This window comes from Megalopta genalis, chromosome 15, assembly GCF_051020955.1.
Source record: "Megalopta genalis isolate 19385.01 chromosome 15, iyMegGena1_principal, whole genome shotgun sequence".
In the NCBI taxonomy this organism is placed as follows: domain Eukaryota; kingdom Metazoa; phylum Arthropoda; class Insecta; order Hymenoptera; family Halictidae; genus Megalopta; species Megalopta genalis.
The window spans coordinates 2,522,173-2,546,190 of record NC_135027.1 but is presented as its reverse complement, the minus strand read 5'-3'; the positions used below and the strand labels follow the sequence as shown (position 1 = coordinate 2,546,190).

General features: G+C 43.8%; 2 protein-coding genes across 2 annotated transcripts; both read left to right on the top strand.

Annotated features, from left to right (window-relative positions):
* Window positions 1–1,881: 1,881 nt before the first annotated feature.
* Osi15 (DUF1676 domain-containing protein Osi15) lies at window positions 1,882–5,321 on the top strand. Its single transcript, XM_033484835.2, has 2 exons — window positions 1,882–2,266; window positions 4,895–5,321. The coding sequence occupies exons 1-2, from the start codon at window positions 1,906–1,908 to the stop codon at window positions 5,230–5,232; spliced, it is 699 nt and encodes a 232-aa protein (XP_033340726.2). The 5' UTR covers window positions 1,882–1,905; the 3' UTR covers window positions 5,233–5,321.
* Window positions 5,322–14,933: 9,612 nt separating this feature from the next.
* Window positions 14,934–16,829, top strand: Osi16 (DUF1676 domain-containing protein Osi16). The gene is made up of 2 exons (XM_033484594.2): window positions 14,934–15,604; window positions 15,912–16,829. Exons 1-2 carry the CDS (start codon window positions 15,112–15,114, stop codon window positions 16,289–16,291), a joined length of 873 nt encoding a protein of 290 aa, XP_033340485.1. The 5' UTR covers window positions 14,934–15,111; the 3' UTR covers window positions 16,292–16,829.
* The last annotated feature ends 7,189 nt before the right edge of the window (window positions 16,830–24,018 follow it).

The following is a 24,018-nucleotide window of genomic DNA, read 5'->3' as shown; positions in this document are numbered from 1 at the left end:
TGTCGTACTTTTTACAAATTGGAAATTGATCGATGAAAAAGAGAGTACTCTCAGCTTCAATTTGCGTCCTTGAAAGTTGATCAATACCCATGAGAAGATATTATAAGCAATTATTTCATAACAGTCTCACTTGTAAAAATCTTGTCTAAGATATTTCCCCGTCGAATTTACACAGGTTTCGTGTCATTAGCAAACCGTCTTACTCAATTTCAGTTATGAATCTATAGCTTGGATCCAGCGCTAGATCCAATCTCCATAATCATTAGGGTGCCGTAGAATTTTGTCCGGCGTCGATGGGCGAGGCACCGCGTTCGAAAGCGCGATTTCTAATTTGAAGAAATTATTTATGCTCGGTCCCCGGGCCTGCCTGCCAGGTGCATAGAAAACGCTCCGTACGTGATTAGTTTGAGCCCCGCTGAAATATCAGGTATCCTCGCCGCCTGGCTCATATGCGATTCCTATCGGATGCGGCCGGTATCCACGTTTCGTTCGCACTCCCACCGGCGCGGCTTTCGTCAGCATGTAACTCTGTTTTCTCGCGTTCCCCCTACCTCGCGGCGAGGCTCTCGTTCCATTTCGCTCCTCGACGACGACGCCGAAACATTCGGGACACACGCCGCCGCCTTTTGCATGCCATTCCGTGTCACACGGACGGACACGGAAATCTAATTTTCACCAGAAACTTATTAACGGGCCGCTCCTGAATATGACGAGCGACTCGGCACGGTCGCCATTGTGGTAGACCGTTCCGAATATTTTCCTGGCTCTTTGTAGAAGCTCGCCGCATTGTGCACGACAGTGCAACAGATCTTCGAACTCCAGCCTTTGTTCCTCTTCTTCTTCATTGCGACGCTTTGTCGGCTACGTTCGACGCTTTGTCGGCGCTGGCGCTTTCTAGCCGGACCTCTTGTAACCCTGACGATAAGTCTAATGAAGGATTTTTGACACTATGTATTTTTCCAATATATAGTTTGTTAAGTTTGTGATAAATGAATGGAATCGTCTACGGTGTTTCCAAATGGGTTTGATTGTTTAATCAGTTTCTTAAGAGCCGAAGCTCATGGATGTGCCAAAATTGTGGTCAATTGTATGCAAGAAAACTTTAAGCAGAAGTTCTTTTGAGCACCAAATTGCTTTTTAACCTTCCGCGAACCCTGCGGGGTCAGATTAATCCCAGTAATTTAAAAACTGTTGCTATTAGTAATAGATCTGTGCTTATTACAAAAACCATGAAACATCTGTAGACAGATAATTATTTTTACGTTATTTATAAATCAAAATTAATGGTTCAGGCGTCACATTTTTTATCTAGTTTTTTAATAAAAATAAGATACTGATAAAAGGCTAAGAGAATAAGAGACTGCATTTATCAAAATGTTACAGGAGCTTTGTTACAAAATACTTCGGTATAAATGGATTGTCCAACGAAGCATCTTGACAGTCCCAAAAATTGTGAAACAACGAATCAGAAATCAGCACTGAAACATGATCGCACCTAATTCACGATAACTTCTTGTGCCGATGATATATCGGTCTCGTTCGTATTGTCTCCTTCGTCGTAACCCGAGCCCGCCGAAGGGAAATTGCCCGCAGACGGCTCACGTTGCAGCCATTAGAGACCCAATTAGACGTGGGAGCGGTCGCGATCGCTCGAAAGTGATATCCCGGGTAAAAGGAAAATTAGTTTCTATCGGCAGACGATACGTCACGAGACCGCGACGTCGTGCATGCGCCCGTCGAACGCGATCGAATTAATATTCTTGACACCGCGGCCCTTGCACGTCGCTTGCCAAATGGTTCAAACTGGGCCCCACCACCGGCCACGGTCCCAACGTATAAAAGAAAAATTGCCCCTGGGGGCAAACAGTCAAAATCCTCGCTTCGGCCTCGCGATACCAAATCACGATGAACGGAAAATTGCTGATCGTTTTGTCGTTGGCCGCACTCGCCGTCGCAGACGACGGGTCGTCCGCGGGACAGATGGAGACCAAGCTGACCAAGGCGATGGACGATTTGAATCGCATGGATACCATCAAGATCTTCGGTGACATGGTCAGCCTCGAGAAAGTGGACCTGGACGAGGACCCCGAGCTTGCCAGGACCAGCGAGGATCCTCTAGTCAGCAGGATCGAGAAGTTCCTGAGGACGCGCAAGATCCAGATCCGATTTCCAGACGATGGATCCTCGGCGGACATGTTCGGCAGAGCTTTGGGACAGAAAGAGGTCGGGATGGAGCTTAAAGGACTCACGACTGGAGCTTCCGAAGGTGAGGTCGATTACCCTGATGGCGAATTGAAATTGAGGTGGACTTTAGTCGAGTCTAGATCGATGTATGCATTAAAGTCACACGTTGAAGGCTTAGACCATCGAGGAGAGAGTTAGGCGACATCATGTAAAGTGAGTTAGTGGACGTAATAGCTCAATCATCGTTGCATAAGATCGTCAATCACAGTTGCATCTTGGAAGTATTATCGTTCAATAAGACGGTATTATCGGTTTTACTTAATATTAACAATCGTATCTTTAGTAGGACGAATATATAACATAAGATCGTCAATCACAGTTGCATTTTGGAAGTATTATCGTTCAATAAGACGGTATTATCGGATTTACTTAATATTAACAATCGTATCTTTAGTAGGACAAATATATAACATAAGATCGTCAATCACAGTTGCATTTTGGAAGTATTATCGTTCAATAAGACGGTATTATCGGTTTTACTTAATATTAACAATCGTATCTTTAGCAGGACGAATCATTTCCGTAGAGGCCTAAGTCAAAACTCCAGACTAAAGACAATACCCTATTAATTCGTTAATTGTGTATGTAGAATCTCATTCTGTAAGATGCAGTTAGCTTATTACCAAGTTAGAATTTTAAAAGAAACTTTCAAAAGAGGATACACCGATCGAAAAATATTTGCAAAATTAACTGACTTCTGAGACACAGTCTCTTTCATTCGAAGAACTAGCTTGAAAACTCGGTACACCTTCGAACTAGGGGACGCCACTGTAAACGGACACATTTCTTGAACGAACAACGATTCCTGGATAATCGAAGATACTTCATGCTCTTCAAAGTGCAATTGAAAAATTAGTACGCGCAGTACCATTTATTGTCAAGTTAATCCTTTACGTGACAACGTCATAATGGTCTAATTTAGTGCTATCGACAAGTCTTCTTACGCGTCAAAATAAATTCTCAGCATGACGAATGAATTCTCCACATTTCCCCAAACAAATTGCTAACATCATGCGACAGAAATTCCTAAGAATTGAAACAGGAAGCCCGAAGGAAAGGAGCAAAGTTCCTAACTAAGCAGTTGATGCACTAAAATTTTCCAATTCTCTCGACTCAAATTACTAGATAGATTGCGAATTTGATGCGTTTATGGCAAAGATGTACAGTTGAAATATGAAATTGTGAAGGCATATGAAAAATTTAGTAGCATTTGTGTGTTACAACGTTTTCAACTTATCAAAATTATTAAGAGAAACAATTTATTTCTATTCAATTTGTATTTCTCACAAGCTCGTTGAATCATTTTTATTTCGCATAAAGATCAGCAATCTACTAATTACAGTCTAACAATTACATTGCATACTTCCAACCCCTATTCGGATCACCTACAATCTACTCAAACTTCGAAAAGACGAGCGTAGAATTACGGTAAAAACATCGTTAAACAAATTCCCTTTCGAAAGAAATAAAACTAACTCGGTTAATCTTAACTCGCTAATCTTCCTTACTCGAGGACCACTGAAATCTGAAAAGAATGCTCATGATCCCCGGCATAGTCTCGCCCGATGATTCCCCGGAATCCTCTAGGCGTCTCCGGCTGCCCTCGCCGACTTCGGGTCTGTCCGTGGATCGCGTCTGGATCTCGATCTTATAGTACCTCGCCTTTCTATCGTCTCTCCAATCCGCTGGAAGTGAGCCACGAGCCGGTGTCCCGATTGGCCGAAAAGTGGCACTTCCGGCGCGACGTCTTCCGATTGGCTTCGCCGGCCAACTGGCATCGTCTCCCGTTCCTCTTTCTCCGGCCTCTTTTCGCGCGTCTAGATTACCTCCGGATATTTTTTCCCCGCGTGCTTCCCCCCGCGCCGCGGATTATCGGCGCTCGTTGCGGGGGAGGAGGAGGAGGAGGAGGACGAAGGGCCGGCAGAAGAAAGCCGCGAAGACGCGTCCCACTTCCTCTGCATCCGCGAAAACGCCGTGGCGGTCTTCGAAGTAGGGGTCTGAGGAAGAGAGAGAGAGAGAGAGAGAGGGATCGGGATAAAGTGGGCCGCCGGCGGGATTCCGGGTTTCTGGGACGGTCGGCGAGAGAACACGCCGAACAAGGACCTTGAACGAGAGTGCCACATGTCGAAGAAAGTAGACTCGCCGACAAGTGGCCATTAGAGGCTCCTAGAAACTCCTTCCAGCCGCTGAAACCAATCGCCGTGACGAATTTCACTTAATCCATTGAATACGCTGGTCGACCGTCGTACGCGATCGCGCTGTCCTACACCCCTGGCTATATGTATACGTGACAAATCGCGCGTATGCCATTGTAATTATTCGTATCTCACAAATAAAATATTCCTTGTTGTAGAATATGTCCGTATCTCGAAGGCAGATGCTCCGCGATTTAACGGTCTCTGTTACCAACGTCCTCGTTCGAAGCTTAAAAATCCACCAAACAAAAAACCTTTGCAATGCCACCTAAACTCTATTACAATTTTCATCAACATTTTACACTCGACGACTGAACGAGGACATCGTCGTCTCATCGATTTTACCCCGAAACGTCCCAAAAATCCCTGACAAATGATCCTCTCAATTAAAGCTCCACCAATTACCAATGTTTCCCAGATATTTTATAATCCAACAAGTTTCTCTTTCGTTCCAGCCCGCACCAAGCTGAAGAGGATCGTCCTGCCGCTGTTGCTGCTCCTGAAGCTCAAGGCAATCATTGTCCTGCCCATCGTGATCGCCGCCATAGGACTCATCGGGCTGAAAGGACTCGGCGCCGGACTGATGTCCTTGCTCCTGTCCGGCGCTGTGGCCTTGAAAGCCCTGCTCACACCGCCGCCGGCGTATCCTGCCAGGGTCACCTATGGCATCGTGAAGCCGGAAGTGCACCATGAACACTGGCACAGGTCGCAGGAAGAGGTGAACCAGCCCTACAGAGGATGGGCGCCGGAAATCAACCCGGACCAGTATCCTTACCAGGACTTGCCACTGTAAACGCTTCGTTATCTTTCATCCCCTCATCCCTTCATTCTATTTATTATCTCCTCTGCGATGAATAAAGACGTCACGGTACTTTTTCTACACGTCCGTTCATGTTCTTTACGGACCCTGCGAACTGTTTTTACTTCTATATGCGTCAACGTGCTTGTGTTCAGTTTACCCTATTGAGAAGGGGTTAACTTGTTCTCAAACTTTTCTGAATTAGTTCGATGGAAGTATTATGATTAGACTGAGGATTTTATGCATATATAGCAAAATATGGACGATCAAAATACGGAACAGTGAAGGCTAAAGAATTTCAAAATGCAGCATCACTTTCACTGTATGAACGTCACTGAAAAAAGAAATACATTTTCATCTAATTCCTGTTTGATACAAGGGATGGAAATTTTTAGTTTGCATAAATATCCGCGATCTACAGCAAGCTTGCGTCTGCAGGGTGCCAGCAAAAAAGAAGAATGGACGTCCAGTCTTCAAGAAACCTTCAGAAACGAACTAAGAACCCTTTTTCCCAACAATGTTAGAAGCACTCGCGTAGATTTCTCAGACAATTTCAGGACATCTAGCCCAGGTTAGCTACTCGAAAAGCTCCGGACCACTTCCTGGACCTAGCATTCACCTTTTTAAATAACGTTAACATCGATTTGCCGTCTATTAGCGCCTTGAGTCCCTTCGCAGCCCTATCGGCCGGCATCGCGCGAGCCGCCCGTGGCCAAAAATGATTAAACGAAGAATTGGAAATCTATAATGGCGCGGGTAAGCAGGTTAACCGGGTGTCGGGGAGGGGGAGAAGGCTAACGACCCAAATAGAAGGCGAACGCGGGCGGGAGAGAATGCAGCTGCAGGTGGGGAGAGAGCCCGTCGGTCTGGCGAACAGGTGGGAGAGTCGGAAGAGGAAGGAATCGGGGTCACTGTGACGGGAAAGGTGGGAAAGCTGACCGTGACTCCGATTGGCCGGCCCTGTTTCCCCCTCGGTGGATCCTCAGGATCACGGTCAGTGGGTCATTACCTCCACGTGGACCCCCACCACGCCGGCCATTGCCACTCAGCCGGCGTTCACTGACTCCTCGGGGCGGGGAGAGCGAGCCTAACGGGATCGGTTGTGACCATGCCGCGCGGATAGGAGAGGGCAACGGTCTCGGGTATATACGAGACGGCCGAGAGGACAGCACCGTCAAGAGCCACCGAGCCGAGCTTCGAGAACGTCGCTGAGCTGATCGATAAGCCTGATGCATGACGGTCGGTCATCGGGTTTCTTCTAGGATCTCGTACACTCTGCTGATACTTAGGGTCTCTAGAACCTTGCACCATTTTCACTGGCACTTGGACTTGCTCCCTGAAGCGTTCAGGATATCTCTTTATTCTTCTACTAATTTTTCAAATATTTAGGTCGACGAAAGTTGAAATTATGGGACGGGATATTTCAGTCCTTAGGCAAAGAATCGTCGAACTTATTTAAAATTGAATTATTCAATTAATTTTATATCCTGGAATTTTTTGGGAAGTTGTAAGCTCTGTACTAGCTATTACATCTAGGCGCCCTAAAAGTACCCTAAAAGTGCCCTAAAAGTGCCCTGAAAGTGCCCTGAAAGTGCCCTTAACTCGTTCAAAAAGATTTCCAGCTATGTTCCTAAAGTAGAAGTTTTCATCCCCCCTCATCGCCCTGTTCTCAGAGCACCGTGCTGCACCGCGCAAGTGCATACTCCCTGCGATGCAGTTCCCACGATCGTTACACGCTTCTCGGAAGCTACTTCCGTTTCCAGCAGCACCCGCTTTCCAGAGTGCATCGCGGAATCGCTGCAGATGGCGCTTCGTTCGTAGAACTGCATCAGAATGCACTCGCGGGTTCTGAACAGCCGACATCGGCTGCAACGAAGATAGACGAACGCGTGAGACGGTGTCCGAGCGCATAACGGATGCTCGTTCTTGAATGAACGAGGTCTAGGCGGCTCGGCCAGTCGCCACCCTGGATTTTTCTCGTTTCGCCGGACCCACGGCTCGATGAAACGCGGCTGCATGGATGCACTTGCACAGAACGATGCGTCGCGGAAATATTAGACGCGTGAACCGTCGGCGGGCGCGTGCGACCATGAACGACCGGGGAATTGGTGCGGATGCACATTTCTCAGGCCTGCTTTCGGAGACATTAACGATCCATCCCGATCATCGATTCCGTAAAGAAACGCGTGCGAAGCTCCATGATAGTTCGCCGCGCTCTTAATGTGATGCTGAGTATTCGTTAATAATGGAGATTTCGAGGTCTGATAATCTCCAAATGAGAGATGAGACCTGGAATTCGGAGGGGATAATGTTTAGAAAACAGGACGATTTCTTACGAATTGGTATAATATCCGTGGATCTCGAAATGCGAGGATTTTTTACTCGTTTTTTCTATCATCGGTGAATTATAAAGAAATCGGAGATTTGATTATTTAGAGTTGTTCACTCGAAGATTGAATAGACACGATGAGTTGTCTTCACGAAGAGTCGGCAGATGCTTCATCTTAATGAGTACTGTTTAAAATCGTTCGTAAACAATCGAAGTAGTAAAATAATGAAAGCTACAATTAAAACAGAAGCAAACGCAGAATTATAAAGAGAATAAAATTATTACAGATTTTGTTACACGATCATAATTATAACAAGGAAGATTTTATCTTGCAATCTAATAGAATGCGCTTACTAGAATTTAGTACAATTTTGTGTGAAATTAAATCAATTTATTTAATCAATTTGTTTCATATTATTCGAGCACAATAACTGTACTTGTGTTTTTAAAATTTGTATGTACCGTACACTTATATGGAATACTATGAAACCATTTACAGTATTTTCTCCCTAATCACGCTCAGATTGCGCACAAAACTGGACAATCGTATCTCCTCCTCCTAAATAGTTCATTTCTGTGCGCAATCTGAGCGCGAATTAGGGAGAAATTACTGTATCTCGGTCGCAGTAGATCCAGCCGTCGTGGTCAGACACACAGTCTTCCGTTCGCCCGCGATACAGTTTCGGAACCGCGATCCATTCACCATCGGAACGATCGATTTCCTCCGTGGATCGCGCGGATCTATGTTCGGGGAAGCCTCGTAAATCGCTGGGTAAGCGTTAACTTTCTCGTGGCAGCGTCGATTTTCGAGGCGAGAATGGTGCCGGAGACGGATCCTTCGGTTTATTAGCGAGCCCAGGCGCAATTACGCTCGCCGTTTCGAATGTGTAATACGCGGGCAGATCGATCGGCGGATCCGCCAACGATCGGGAGCAAAAATCAATGCAAAAAAGCTGGCACGGCCAGGAACGCGGGTTGGCCTAATTGCGGCTTAGACAGGGACAGTCGCGTAAAATCGGAGGTCGCGGCTGAATGGATCGAATTCGATCGATCCTCGCCGTCGATCCTCCTTTTTCTGGTTTACATGCCAGTTTCTACGAAGTCGAAAGCATGCTGCTTTCGATCGGCTCGGTAATTAACGTCGGATACACGTAGAATGTCGTAAACAGCGGGTTTTTATGTGGACAGATTTGTAGAAAATTGATGGTGTCCTTTAACGCTAGATTTACGGATCGCATCAAAATGACGGGACACTAATGTTTTGATTTACGATTATTCATATCGTGAAGATTCATTTATGAGTTATTTATTCAATTTATGTTATTCATGGCAAATGTTATCTTACTGTTACTTTTATAAATTAATATAAAATAATTGTTTCTTGTGCTCCGTAAATCAAGTGTTGACCTCCTCAAATATTTTTACTGTCTTAGATTGTATTGCATAGTTGCATTTTCGTCAAACATCCGCCGAACTCGTTTAAAATGAAAATCGTATTAAATCTCGAATACATCATTTTCCATTCTACGTTCAGCTTATTCTTAACGGCACGTGCCACGCAATTTCTCCAAATATCATTCTCAAATTCATTCGCAGAAGGAATATAAGTAATACCGGAGACAAATTCATTGCGCGCAGATAAACATTAGTCACAGAAAAAGATGTCGTAAGTAGCCAAATAATAACATGTCAGACTTTGCCCGAAATGCGAAAAGATTAACGAATATAAATTCATAAAATCTGCGTCTTATTCTTCAACGTAAATATCGTTTTTTTCATTTCACTTAATCTTAAGAGCAGTAAGAATAAATTGTTGCTCCGACGAGCAGCAAACTCGATGCAGTTTTATAGAAGCCCCATTTTATCGTATTTTGTAATATCATCTCCGTCGATAATCGCCTCGTGAAACGTACCGTGGCCGACTTAAGGACCGCTTACGAGCTCGCAAATCGGCCGTGAAGCTGATTGGCTTCGAAACGCTTTAATTTTCGCTTTCGAAGCCTCGGAAAGTGGAATAGCCTGCGGGACGTCGAGCGATCGTTGACAGTTTTTCACGATCGCTCGTCGATCGGTCGACGCCGATCGATCTATAGCTCGAGAGAATTTTTGTCTCGTTCAGTATACTCGATCGCGCACCGAATAGAATATTAGCGACTGCAACAGTATGCAAGGAACAGTTACGACGACGAGTACACCTATTTACGTTTCACTCGCGGCACGATTCGAGATCGATCGCGTCGAGGGGGATTGGAAAGGCTCCGGATCGCCGGAAATCCAATCAAACCGAATTCTTAGCCATAGCCGATTACTCTTAATACATCCTTTTCGTTCAAACGGCGCAGATCCGTCTGCTACGCGAAGTAAAAAAAACCTTCAAGAACTTCAAAAATTGATTTTTGTACGCTGACGAAACTTATGGTTTCTGTAACGCAATTGGTACAGGAGCAAGCTTATTGTTCACATGTCCGGGATTAAAGTGTATACCTGGAGTGTGTTGCAATGTAACAAACAACTATTTGTTCACACCGTGTACAATATTTTCATAATAATAATCTGTACTCTTTTATTCGTTCGTTCCATTTCGTCTTGGTCTCCAAATATTCAAAACATCTTATAATTTACGAACATATTTTAATATTTTCATTTACGAACATATTCACTGAAATTACGATTGAAACTGCATACTTCGAAAACAGATAAATGATTAACGAGAACAAAATACTGCTTTCATGGAACAGTAATTTGAAAGAAAATGATGCTCGATCTCGGTTAATTCGAATCTCGCAGTTAATTTTCTCAGGAGTTGTAAGATGATGGTAAGATTGAAAGGGGCGACGGAGACTAAGATCGCCGAGAACTAATCATGAATGAAGTGCATCATTCATGCCGATGCAATTAAAAAGGAAAATCTTCCACGGCTCGGACAAAGATGGAATTTGCGCACGATGGAACGGCGCGGTTCATTATCTCGCGCCAATCGCGGTGGTTAAAAAATTGAGAGGACAGGAATTTAAGGAGGATGACGATCGCGCGTGAATGGGGGATAGTAGTCGCGCTCGCCATAGTGTCTGCACCGGCCGTGATTCCATGATTTCGAGCGACTGGCCGACTCTTGGCCGGATCGTTTCGAAACAGGAGCAGGAGATCGTACGATTATTAACGAAAGGAAGGCGTTGCGGTAAAAGGAAGTAACAAGTCGCGAAATAGCCGGCTCTGGAAGAAGGCTAATCCGCTCCTTTCCGACACACCTGCTGGCCGTGCATGCGAGCGCATCGTCTTCTGTGTACACGCGCGAAATACCATCGCGCAGCGGCGTTAAGCGCCGCCGTTCACGTGGCCAGCGTTTACTTGAAATCGCGCAAAGCATTTCCCGTCGTCCCGCGCTTCACCGAATTAAATGCAATTTGAACGGAATGCGTAGCCTGGAATTCCCTCTGTGGAACATGTCAGCGGCGAACACGCCGGCTTAAAAAGGAACGAACGGGAGAAGCCGCGGATGACTTTGTTTCGTGGACGCGTTCACCGTGTTCGCACAATGGAACCGATCGTTATTGGACTGAGACTGCATGTTTAATCAGACTCGTGAACCATGTAGCTAACTTGTATTACATTTGCTTGCCGCTGCCTTCTAATTAAATTCGCTTCGAACGAATCCTCTATTTTCGTTTCCACCGTCGCCGACCGAACATATGTTCCGAATCGAAAGGCATCATTTTTGTGCATACACGAGAGACATGCATACGATCGCGAAGTGCAGTGGAACGTACCGTGGAACGAAGAATTGATAATGTATTTTGTTTTATTCGTTTCATAGAAAATGTTCTAGACGAGGACGGATTTTCTAGTTTTTATATTCCGATTTCAATAAAAAAGTTCAGGAAAATCGGAGCTTGCGTAAAGTTCTACAGTTTAGAAATAATTTGACAATAATAAAGTTCAGGAGAATCGATGACTGCGTAAAGTTCTACAATTTAGAGATAATTTAACACGTCTATTCTACTTGTTTATGTTCGGTTTATTAGGTGAATCGAGGTAAACGATAGAAAAGGAAGTTGTTACGATATGTACAAATGTCTTCTGCATTGGATAAATAGAAGTCAACAGAAGTGAAAAAGTACCGTGATGATCTTCCAACAATCCTGAAACAGACTCTGTAAAAATCGCTGCAATCAAGCTTAATTGAATCCAAAGATTTGTCTGAAAGATTACTTGCAGGAAGATGTTGATACGAAAAGCATCTATCCAGGGTGACGGTACTAGAATGGAAAATTATGATTCACCATACTCTTTACAATCGTCTTAATTGTCTAAATCACTTAATTGCAAACTGTAACCTTTTTTGCGACACACTAGATTTCTACAAGAGTTCATTCACCTCGTTCACCTCTTAACATTGTAACTGGTTCCTAATCCAAGTCAACTAATTCTTTTAAAACTTCATTTCTTTGCCTTGTGGAACAAAGGCTTCGCCCTATGAAATCGCTAAATAAATGAAATGAAAATAGCAGTAAATTAATTGAATATTTTAGCAGAATTAGAAGAATATCCTCTAAATTTTTCGAAAGATCTGGCGAATGTTTCGGAGGGATGATTGTAGGTTCAGGAAGTGATTATACGTTTCGGGGATGTTCGCGGGAAAAGAAAGGGGCGAGCTAGCGGAAACAAACACAGGAAATGGGCGACTTCCAAGGCGTGATCAGGGTGTTAGGCTCGCGCTAGTATAGCTGCGAGGCGTTCGTGAAAATTGGACGAGCGCACTTTCTCGCCGTCAGATCCGTCTGAAGCGCCGTCGTTCGAGCGTGGCGCGCGAAAATCCGATCTCCCGCGTGCTAACTGGGCTAATTTAAAGTAGGCCTCCGTCTCGTTTCGCTCAGCCGAGGGAAATAATGCGTCCTCCCGTCGCCACGTGAAACCTTCGCGGATTTTCCGCGGCCCCGGTGACGGATCCGGGGCCCAATACGGGGCCGGATTTGACCGCGCGGCATCTTTGTTCGCCCCGAGGCCGTTTCGGTTTCGTCGTCGAGATCGAAAGTGGTTCCCGTTTGGTTCACGACGTCCTCCATCACGGCCGATCCGAGATTTACGAGAATTTCGTCGTACCATCCCTGTGCATCCCCTAATTGCAATCAAACATTCGCGAGTTGTCGTAATTTTTTGAAAATTGCTTTTAGGCTGCTTGAACGTTTTAAGTGTGGAAATTTTCGTTACGAGCTGTTTCTATCTCCTTGTAAAACAACTATGTTAAATTTCAAACATATTATATATATTAATTAATTATATTATATTATATTAATTATTAACGTTATATTACTCAAGTCCGACCATTGTCAACAGAGTGATCAAGATCCTCGTGAATATTAAAATCGTCCTTTTTAGAGTTATTTACACAAAATTGTACGTCTGAAGATTGCTTCGTTTGTCCATAAATTCAACATGCCGACGTCGAACAGTATATTTAATATTTTATTTCCTTCGTTAAATTATTGTCTACGATAGAATTGCACGATCTTAATGAACGGACATAATAAGCCGAATGATTGATGTATCGACAGTGAAAATTAATGAATGAATCATAGAACAGTAAAACGATTAACAGTGGATCAAGACGCTGTTGCATTACGCGCAACCTCTTGAAGTTGGCTGTAGGAACTAGACATTTTTATTTACTCCCTGCACCTTAATTAAAGATGATCGCGGGTCTCTACTCACGAGTAGCAAGTAATGGAATCGTCTGGTAAAGCATGCTAAGGTTAATTGCAGTGTGTACTCGACACGCGATCTGTCCAATCCGTGGATCACTAGAATCTCGTTCTCGAGGTCGTGTAATCACGATATCATTACATGTCCTGCATTTGGCTTCACATTTGCCATTTTCAGATGATAATTGATTTGTCGTACTTAGTAAGCTCGAATGAGAAAAAGAGGGGCGTACATAAAAATGGCGACGCATTCCTGGAATAAGAAACAATTGACGACGATATGCGATATTGATGTACAAATCGACGATGCATAAATTCATTTATGCGCAGGATGGAGACATGCAGGACTTTTGCAATCTCGATAAAGGATATTTTAAATATTTATATCGCATCGAAGCTTTTACAAATTATAGTACTCTTCATGAAATAGTTCCCTCGATCTGATCTTCCTAAATTGTAGAAGCAATGCAAGTCTGAAATGAAAATTACTTGCAAGTCCTATGTTAATTGAAACGGTATTTAGTTGTACTATTATACGACAATGACCGTCGTTAACATTTTCGTTCACACGATGCTCGTCTTGTGCTGCGTCGTTGAGCTGCATTTGATGGGCAGGCAGGCAATTAATAAAATTCTATTACATTGAATTATATTGACCAGTGCTAAATATATACAGAATTACTAAATATGTATAGAATTAATAGACCAGTACTCGATTTGCAATAATTAGACCGCGGATTTGATGCTGCTATGACAAAAATCGATAGATAAAATAAAAATTAGTGGGAACATTGGAAGAATTGACGTACACCGTTATGTTACTCTAAACTTATGAAAATCATTAGGAGGAGAAATACATATTTATTGAGCCTCTGTTTCTTTCAATCTGCACGAACAATTTTTATTCTGCATAAAGATCCGCGATCTAGTCGAGTCAAATTTCGAGTCATATAGGCACGAAGACTCCAAATGGATTTAATAATCATCGACAAACATTCGCCGAGAATTTTAACACAGAATTACGTCAATTTGGTTGAAGATTTCAAGAGATAACTTGATCAATTTAGTCGAGGATTGCACCGATTCGACTGCGGATTTGAACATAGGATTGACTTCAACGATTCGGTCGAGCATTTCAGCAGACGATTTCACGGAGGATTTGACAGAGATTTTCGACAGAGGCTTTCCCCAATTTGACCGAGGATTTCAGGGATTAGGCGGCGGATTCGAGGTGTTTCGGCCAGGGAGATTCGCCACGGCGGCGTGCCGTACCGATAGGTTTCTGGAGCAGACGGACTCGCGAAGGAAGAAAGTTATGTCCGGCGTGGTCGGGTGGCGAATTCGCTGGGACCGATCGTCCGAATGGGTCCGAAGGCTTCGCTCTCATTAGAGCGTCCCCCCGGCGCCCTTTTTTTTCCCTCCGCGGAGGCGTGCAAATTCGACAGAGATTCGAGTTCTCCGCTCTATTTGACGCTCCCTCTCGCCTCGTGCTCGCCTTGATGCCGGCGTCGGCCGCGAGCGAGAGGGCCCCTCTTCCGACGTCCGCAAAGAGGAGAGCACGTTCGCGGCGGTGCTCTCGACTACGGAGAATGTATGGAACGGGCCGAAAGGCAAAAAGGAAAAAGGACTACCCGGTGGCTCGCTCTATATATACTGCAACTATCCGAGGGTATGTCCAGTGCACGGTACGCGCCTCGTCGGTCAGCTTCGAGCGAGGAAGAGTCCTTCGGCTTCTAACGTAGTCTGATCGTTCACGGGCTCAGCAGCCACCGGACGCGCAGCACAGGATCACGGTCAGGGCTCGAACTCCTCGTCTCACCAGACCAAACCCCGATTGTCGTCGCTATGAAGGGACTCAGGCATCATCAGGCGTACGCCGTGGTCGTTCTCGCGCTGATCGGTTGCGCCTTCGCCGAGATCGAGAGACGCACCGCGAAGCAGATGGTCGAGGAGTCGCCGGAGACCCTGGCCTCGACCCTGAACAAGGACTGCGGCAAGTCGTACAGTGCTACCTGCCTCAAGCTGGACGTGGTGTCCTTCCTGGACAGGCTATCCGAGCAGGAGGACATCAGCATCCTGCCCGGCGTCTCCGTGATCAAGGAGAACGGCTCTGCCAATCTGCCCGCCTCCGAAGTCGTGGCCAACCTGGCCAGAGACTTCCCGAACGACGTGGAGAAGAGGCTGGACGCTTACCTGGTGCACAAGGTCGGCAGCTACCTCAACAGCCACTCCATCTCCATCAAGCTGTTCGACCCGAGGACCTTCGAGGCTGCCAGGAGCTTTAACGAGGAGACTCTGGCGCAGCTGGGGCTCGGAGGAACCAAGGATGTTGGAACTGGTGAGTTGGCTTCGCTTGTGTCAAGGTTAAATTGAAATTAAAGACCCAACGTCGAGTCCCCAGTGATGAAGCTGTACATCCTGTCCCGATGACTAAATATAAGCGACCGATGGCTCGATTGAACTGTTGTTAACTACGTTAGACCAAGATAGATCGATCCTTCGAAGACGAAGATTGTAAAGTTCTTTTCTATCGACGTCGTGCAACGATAGCCAACTTAAAAGCTGACACGCGCCTAGCTTCTAGATCCTATCGGATCTCTCGCGTCTACGACGATCTAATTTCTCGATGATTCTTCTCTCCGCAGGTCGCAAGAAGGACAAGGGCGGCTACGGCGGCCTGATGGCGGGCCTGATGATGATGAAGGGCACATTGGGTGCGATAGGGTTCGGCGCCCTGGCTCTGCTGGCCGGTAAAGCTCTGATGACCGGTCTGATGTCCTTGATGCTGTCCGCCATCATCGGTCTGAAGTCGCTGGCAAGCGGCGGCGAGAAGAAGACCACCTACGAGATCGTGAGCAAGCCGGTGTACTCTAGCTCGCACACCCACAGCTCCGAGGAGCACCACGGCCACGGGTACGGTCACTCTGGATACGGTAGATCGTTGGACACGGTCCAGGAGACCATCGAGCAGGCTGTGAAGAAGTACGGGAACGCGCGGGACCGTCGCTCGATCCGACTCAATTGAAATCGTTCATCCGTCATCGATCATCATCGAGGAGCCGTCAGGGAACAGCTGACGGCGCGCGAGAGATTCAGCAGCACGTCTCTACCTCACCGAGTTACACTTCGTCTCCCCCAACACCTCACGATTCGTCTGTCGATCTAGCAACCGGTCACTCCTCTTCCTTCCTCTCTTCCCTCTCTTGCTCTTCCTCTCTTTCTCTTTCTCTCATTCCCTCTCTTTTTCTCTCTCTCTCTCTCTCTTTTTCTGTCTTTCTCCGGTCCTAGCTTTTCCCCGCCGTTCTCCACGATCCATGTTTCAGGTCCTCTCGCACCATTCGTCTCGCTTTCTTCTCGCTCGCTAGCTCGTTCTATCCGGTAGCTCCCCTGCGCCACGCCTGGTCTCATTTCATCGCCCTGCGTTTTATCACCGTTACAGTTATCCATAGGTTCGTAGGTATTTATTGCGAGCGCCGTTGCGTCGTTCGGATCATGTACATGATTCTCCATTGTTATTTATATTAAATGCATTGTAAAGTTTTAATAAAAATCGTTTCGAAAAATCGCCGCCCCTTCCTCTCGAAGAACAAAGCTCGCTTCCCCGCGCCGCGGCCGGAGCGGCGCGGCGGTCTCTCTAAACGATCATTTATTTTGTAGGCGCGTCGATTTAGGTGAGCAGGATTTGGAATTTAGAAAGGAAGAAGCGCCGATTCGATGGCTGCGCGCTTTGCTTCGGTTTAATTCCAGCGAAAGGAGGACAGAATGTAGAAAATTGCTGCCGATACGATAATGTTTCCGCGAAATTTTCCTTTCCACCGTTCTGCCCGTGGCTGGGAGAGAAAGAGACGGCGGCTCGATAGGAAGGATTCAGTTCGATTGGATGCATCGTCGTGGAAATCGTACGCAACCACTGCAGTTCTCGGGTGGGTGTACCTCTCAATTAGAGTGTTACGAAACAAGGTCGTCCCCTTCACAACGCCGTGAGTTAGGCTACCTTCGACACCGTCGATCGTGTGTGCTCTCGTGGTCGTCGCTTGACAGGAACTCTCGCAACGTTTTCTGAAACAATGTTTCTTAGCTGGAAACCGAAATGCTGTTCTCAATTAATTTTCGAGAAGATGCTACACTCGAACTTAAGATTTGGTCGAGAAAATCCAAATTTGTGAGACGACAGAGGAATGCATAATTTTTTAATTTACATTAAATTATCATATATATTGCACATTGAAGTCGTTAAAGTCGTCGGTGCAGGTTGGCCAATATATTACAGCAGTTACATAGTAAATATATTATATATATATTTTTTTAAATACATTTTTATCTCTCCAGCGTTAATATTGTATTAATTATTTGCATTTTTTAGTTGATAATTCAATCGCAGATCTTTACAGGAATCAATCTTGTTCGTGTAATTTAAAACAGACTAGGCAAAATTTAAATTTCGTTCAATAAAATTAAAATCTTTGAATCCTATTTCTCGCAGTGTATTTTTTAAACGATATCAAAGTCATCGATTTACTCAATGTTACAGTATATATATCTAAATATATTTTTATCTTTCCGACATTAATATTGTATTAATTATTCACATTTTTTTAGCTGACGATTGAATCGCAGATCTTTATAGAAATCAATCTTCTTCGTGTAAAATTTAAAACAGACTATGCGAAATTAAAATTTCGATCAATAAAATTAAAATCTTGAACCCTATTTCTTGCAGTCCATTTTTTAAACGACATCAAAGTCATCGATTTACTCAATGTTACAGTATATATATATTTAAATATATTTTTATCTTTCCGGCGTTAATATTGTATTAATTATTCACATATTTTTAGCTGACGATTGAATCGCAGATCTTTATAGAAATCAATCTTCTTCGTGTAAAATTTAAAACAGACTATTCGAAATTAAAATTTCGATCAATAAAATTAAAATCTTGAACCCTATTTCTTGCAGTCTATTTTTTAAACGACATCAAAGTCATCGATTTACTCAATGTTACAGTATATATATATTTTTAAATATATCTTTATCTTTCTGGCTTTAATATTGTATTAATTATTCATATTTTTTTAGCTGACAATTGAATCGCAGATCTTTACAGGAATTAATCTTTTTCGTGCAATTTAAAACATACTACGGGAAATTAAAATTTCGATCAATAAAATTAAAATCTTGAACCCTATTTCTTGCAGTCTATTTTTTAAACGACATCAAAGTCATCGATTTACTCAATGTTACAGTATATATATATTTTTAAATATATCTTTATCTTTCTGGCTTTAATATTGTATTAATTATTCATATTTTTTTAGCTGACAATTGAATCGCAGATCTTTACAGGAATTAATCTTTTTCGTGCAATTTAAAACATACTACGGGAAATTAAAATTTCGATCAATAAAATTAAAATCTTGAACCCTATTTCTTGCAGTCTATTTTTTAAACGACATCAAAGTCATCGATTTACTCAATGTTACAGTAGATAGATAGCGAATACATTGTCATCTCTCCGGCATTAATATCAGCAACGAATAATACGACGTCTCGAATAGAATAATAATTGTTCCCCGATAACGCGAAAAGCGTAACGTCGTCGCAGTCAACAAGTTGTCCCGGAAATCTCGAAACGCCGCATCCTGTTCGGTTCCCGCGTTACCGCGGGGACGAATTCACTGGCCAGAGTTATCATTAAGCTATTTGCCCAGGCGGCAGGCAAATGACAATCGTGACGAAACGCTGGAAAAATTCGACGGATGACATAAATCTCATTGTATATAAACGAATTTACAGCTCGATGCGGATCAGTCTCTCGATCATCTGGCAGACACGGGATCGAGCATCTTGTCGTTGGCCGTCGCGAATCGATGTTTACACCGTGGACCGTGCGTGAACCTATGTTCGTCGTGTTTGTGCTGCTGTTGAGCGTCGTTCGCAGCCATGGAAGCGATGAAACTGCGGTCGCCAAGGATTACAAGCATACGGATCCTTATGGATTCGGCGGATCTGCTGTTAGACAATAGTACTGCGCACCTTTTCGGATTGGTTACTGTTTTAACCCTTTGCACTCGAGTGGTGACTCCGAGGCACCATTAAAATTGTTACATCACGCTGCAAGATAATTTTTATATTATAAAAGTCTACATGTAAAAAATTGTTAAAAATCTAACTGTCGTATGAGTCGCAAGACTATAAATTTCGTATGCGTAAAATGCACTTCATCATATAAAATGGAAATACCATAAGTCAGAAAAATTAATTTAGATTTACAGTTAAAATGGCTTCGAGTGCAAAGGGTTAAAAGATTCGGGAAACTGTATAAGCTTTCTTTTTTGAACAAAAACGTATGCATTTCGAAACTAAACATCGATCAAGGTGTTTGGTTATTAATTCGTATTGAACTTGATTTCTCTTTTATTCTTCTACTTAAAGGTCACGATATTTATTACTGTACAAAGATGTTTTAATTATTTTACTATTACTATTACTATTATTTTACATTGCAAGATAATGCTTGGAGTGTCCAAAACAACATTAATTTTATTTACTATTACTATTACTATTACTATTATTTTACATTGCAAGATAATGCTTGGAGTGTCCAAAACAACACTAATTTTATTTACTATTACTATTACTATTACTATTATTTTACATTACAAGATAATGCTTGGAGGGTCCAAAACAACACTAGTTCTCTATCTATCATTGAAATATTAAACAGAATGTTTCTTAAAAAATTGTTGAAGCTGAGTTCTCATTTTGAGTGACCATATCTTGTCACTCGAGTCTCCAACGTTGAGGTTATATTTTCTCGACAGGCGTTGAAGTCTCCAGCTTAGAGTTTCTCTTACCGCGCGTTGAAGTCTCCGGCGTAATTTGTTCCGCCAGTTATCGAAGTCTGTAAACTAGGACTCGCTTATCAGTTATTGCGCATCGCTATCACTTTAGTCACCTACTAAAACCTCGTATCCTCGGTTCCCATCAGCGCCGGCCGGCAAATATTCGACATCCGGAGGAACGGCTTCCGCGTGGACATGAGAATAGTACCATCGCCGAGGACGAATTCCCCGAAGAACGAGAGCAGCGACGGTTTCCCGGAATTCCCGACGAAGGACATCGGCTACTGCATCATCAGTTTCTCGCTGAGCTGCGCGAAGAAACGTTTCGGTCTGTTCCTGGACGCCATCAAGAACCTGAACGAGATCTATCTGATGGGGCAGGAAATTAAATTAGTGAAGACCAGGGTGGCGAACGATCGCGCATCCAACAACGATACGAACAAGAGCATCGAGCGCAGTGTGAACGACTTCTTCGACACGTTTGCTTTGAGGATCACGCTGCCCAGATGGAACGGGAAGCGAGAGAAGAATCAGATCGATCTTATGTTCGACGAGACTGCTCTGTCGGAAGGTTGGTTCGGCGGGAAATAATTGATTAACAAGATCAATAAGATTCCGTTTACCGTAGGTCGCGGCAAAGGAGGTGGCGGTGGAGGGGGTGGCGGTGGCAAAGGCGGCGGTGGAAAATGCAAGATGATGATGATGGCCGGTCTGATGATGCTCAAAATGAAGATCGTGGGTAAAGTGTCTAACCTTCTTCTTTTGGTATTTTTAAATTACAGATATTTTCTCTCTGAAGAAATCTGATCGTATTTTGTTTACAAAACAATAGGAATAGCAACGGTGAAGGGCATGATGATGTCGGGCATGTCCTTGATGATCTCGATGGCGATGCTGATGCACAAATACATGAAAGGTGGCGGCGGTTACGGCGGCGGCGGCGGGGGCGGAGGTAAAATGTCCAGAAAAATTCGGAAAAATTCGGGGAAGTGTTTAATGAACTTTTGTGCGTTTGTTAATATTATTAACGTTTCCAGGCCAGTACAAAGAGATCGTTCTCCTCACAAAATCCAGCGGAGGCGGCGGCGGAGGAGGAGGCTGTTGCGGACCATCGGACAGTTACGGTGCGCCTCCTCCGAGCAGTTATGGCCCACCTCCGTCAAGCGGCTACGGCGTTCCATCAGGCGGCGGCGGTGGTGGCGGCGGTTATGGTGGCGGAGGCGGCGGTTATGGCGGTGGCTGGGGCCGCAGCTTCGGTAGACGGTTCATAACCGCAAATTACGACACGACAAATCACACCGCTAACTCGTCGCTCGTGACAGGCGAGTCCTCTGATCCAGGCACCATTGACACCACCAATGATGGCAATTCTTCAATGAACCATAATGTCACAAACTGGAACTCGAGTCGCCACGAGCAGACGTATAATTATTTGAGTAATAATGACAGCACCGTGGGAAACGGTACCGATCAGAAGCCTCCGGTTTATTCGAAGAACTACGATGACGACAGTGATTCATATCAGAACGTAGCTCCTCGAGATTACAGCGCTGATAATGTGGACAGTGTGAAGCCTGATGAATCCAAGAATTATCTTCGTAATAGTTACGATGCGAGTGTAAGACCAGTTTATGCCGATGAGTGGCAGGCCACTGAAGACAAAATGAATTTATCGAACTTGAAGAGGGTCAAACAAGATGGCGGCAATGTGGCAGTCGGCGAATCTTCGCTGCTAGGAATTTGAAGTTACTTTAAGTCGAAACTTAGTGTACCAGTTGGGAATAAATTTAATGTTAGAGATAAAAATCGAGGTTCTATTTTTCTTCCCTTATTCCGACAAGTTATAGCAATTCATTTCACTATCGACTATTATAATGATTTCCTGCGACTCTATAAAAGGTATATAAATGGTAGGTTATTTTTTTTAAGGTATATAAAATGTGAAATGGTATTTAACACTAAGTTTGCGGAACTCGTCGAAACGACGGTTCAGCAATTAATTTCACTATCGACATTATAATAATTTCCTGCTACTCTATAAAATGTCAAGGTATATAAATGGTAGGTTATTTTTTTAAGGTATATAAAATGTGAAATGGTATTTAACACTAAGTTTGCAGAACTCGTCGAAACGACGGGTCACTAATTCTTTAATTTACTATTATTCGGATTGCACATACATTGTTGCAATAACGCTCGTTATTATTATTATTATTATTATCATTATATTTTTTTCGTTAAAAGATAGAATAAATATTGCATTATTACTTTTATAAACTAATACGAAACAGCTGCTTTCAGTGCCCCGTAATCGCGCTCTCAATTGGAAATAAAACAGAGTTACAGAAAGTTGATAACAGCAAATTAAATTTAATTGGAACTGCTTCCAGAAGTTCATAAAATCTGATACTTCATAATCCGGCCGATCAACTAGTTAATTAGAAAAGAATCACTGAAAGCCCGGAGACCAGTCCTAATTTTTCCTGTTCGCACCGGACGGGTTTCACCATGAAGTCGACGTCTTGGCACAAAGCAGTGGCGCAATCTTTCGAACGGCGTTCCAAGATTCCCCGCAGGAGAATGTTACCTGTGTTCAACAGGTGCGTCCTTCGACCGTGACATTGAACTTGCGGCTACCGACCGAGGCGCACCGAGTTGGCGAACGTTGCCGACAGGCTTGCAAGGCCAACGATCGACTTCCGCAATTAAGTTCACGGACGTTCGAACGCTTCACGCATCGCCCGGAGATTTGGAGTCTCATCGATTCCCACGATTGTCAATAATCGAGGCCGCTGATTTCTGAGCCCAATTGTTGCTCAGCCGAATTATTCACATATTCGAAAGATTCGATGTTTTACGTTCCCGTAAAATTACACATAAGTGCTTAAAAATCTGATCGCTTATAATTAGCGCACATCAGAGGGTCCCGAGGAATTCATGAATCAGCGAAGTCACCGTTTTAAAAGGCTCGAAGCCAGGTGCGACGTACGCAGGTGTCGCGCATCAGAATGGATTGCGTACACATCTTAATCGAGTGCCGTAACTGTACGTCGGAATTAAGTCACACTACGAAATGTGTGCCTCGGTGTTGCACGTACCCGTCTTCGGATCGACCCTGCACAATGGCTGACCCAGATCGGGGCAGCCGGCAGCTACTTGGTATCCGCGACAGGTAACATTTTCGGAGACAACGCGATCTGATTTGAAAGGCATAACGGCAGTCCGATTTTTTCAAGTACGCCCGACGATTCTTCCCGCTTCCTTCATGCCGGTTGACTTTCGTTCAGCCATACAAACACTTACAACACTGGATTCCTCAACGACCACCGTGAAAATCTGTATCTATAGCTCGATTCCAAGTTACGAACTGTTCCCGGAAGCCTTCTGGCTTTCCTCGCATTGTTCTTGAACAGTAAGAAAAGTGTCTCGACACCTGGAACGAAAAACTATCGGCTGCCAGTTCCTGTTCTCACGTGTGCGAAGAGACCCATTAAGGATTTTTTTATTGCATTACAAAATAACCGTAGGAGCGCGGAGAAACCGGGAAACAAGGTCAAGCTAAGTTGCAAATCTTGTTTTTGATACTGTCACAGTTTCCAAGATGTCTGACCACTTATCGGGCCACAAATCAAATGTTCGCAAGACTGGTATCTTGGGATTTTTGTAAATTTTTTTGCTTACCATGTAGTCACTTGTAATATTAATAATAATACATAAATTGGATAATTATATAAAATATGTAAAATTGTATACAATTATATGTTTTTTTATTTCATATAAATATACAATTTATTTATTATAATTAGTATAAGTAGTGTATTAGTATTAGTATTAGTATTAGTATTAGTATTAGTATTAGTATTAGTATTAGTATTAGTATTAGTATTAGTATTAGTATTAGTATTAG

Coding starts and splice junctions, on each gene's coding strand:
- Osi15 (XM_033484835.2), top strand. CDS start 1,906: ATGAACGGAAAATTGCTGATCGTTTTGTCGTTGGCCGCACTCGCCGTC. Junction 2,267..4,894: donor CACGACTGGAGCTTCCGAAG/GTGAGGTCGATT, acceptor CTTTCGTTCCAG/CCCGCACCAAGCTGAAGAGG.
- Osi16 (XM_033484594.2), top strand. CDS start 15,112: ATGAAGGGACTCAGGCATCATCAGGCGTACGCCGTGGTCGTTCTCGCG. Junction 15,605..15,911: donor AACCAAGGATGTTGGAACTG/GTGAGTTGGCTT, acceptor TTCTCTCCGCAG/GTCGCAAGAAGGACAAGGGC.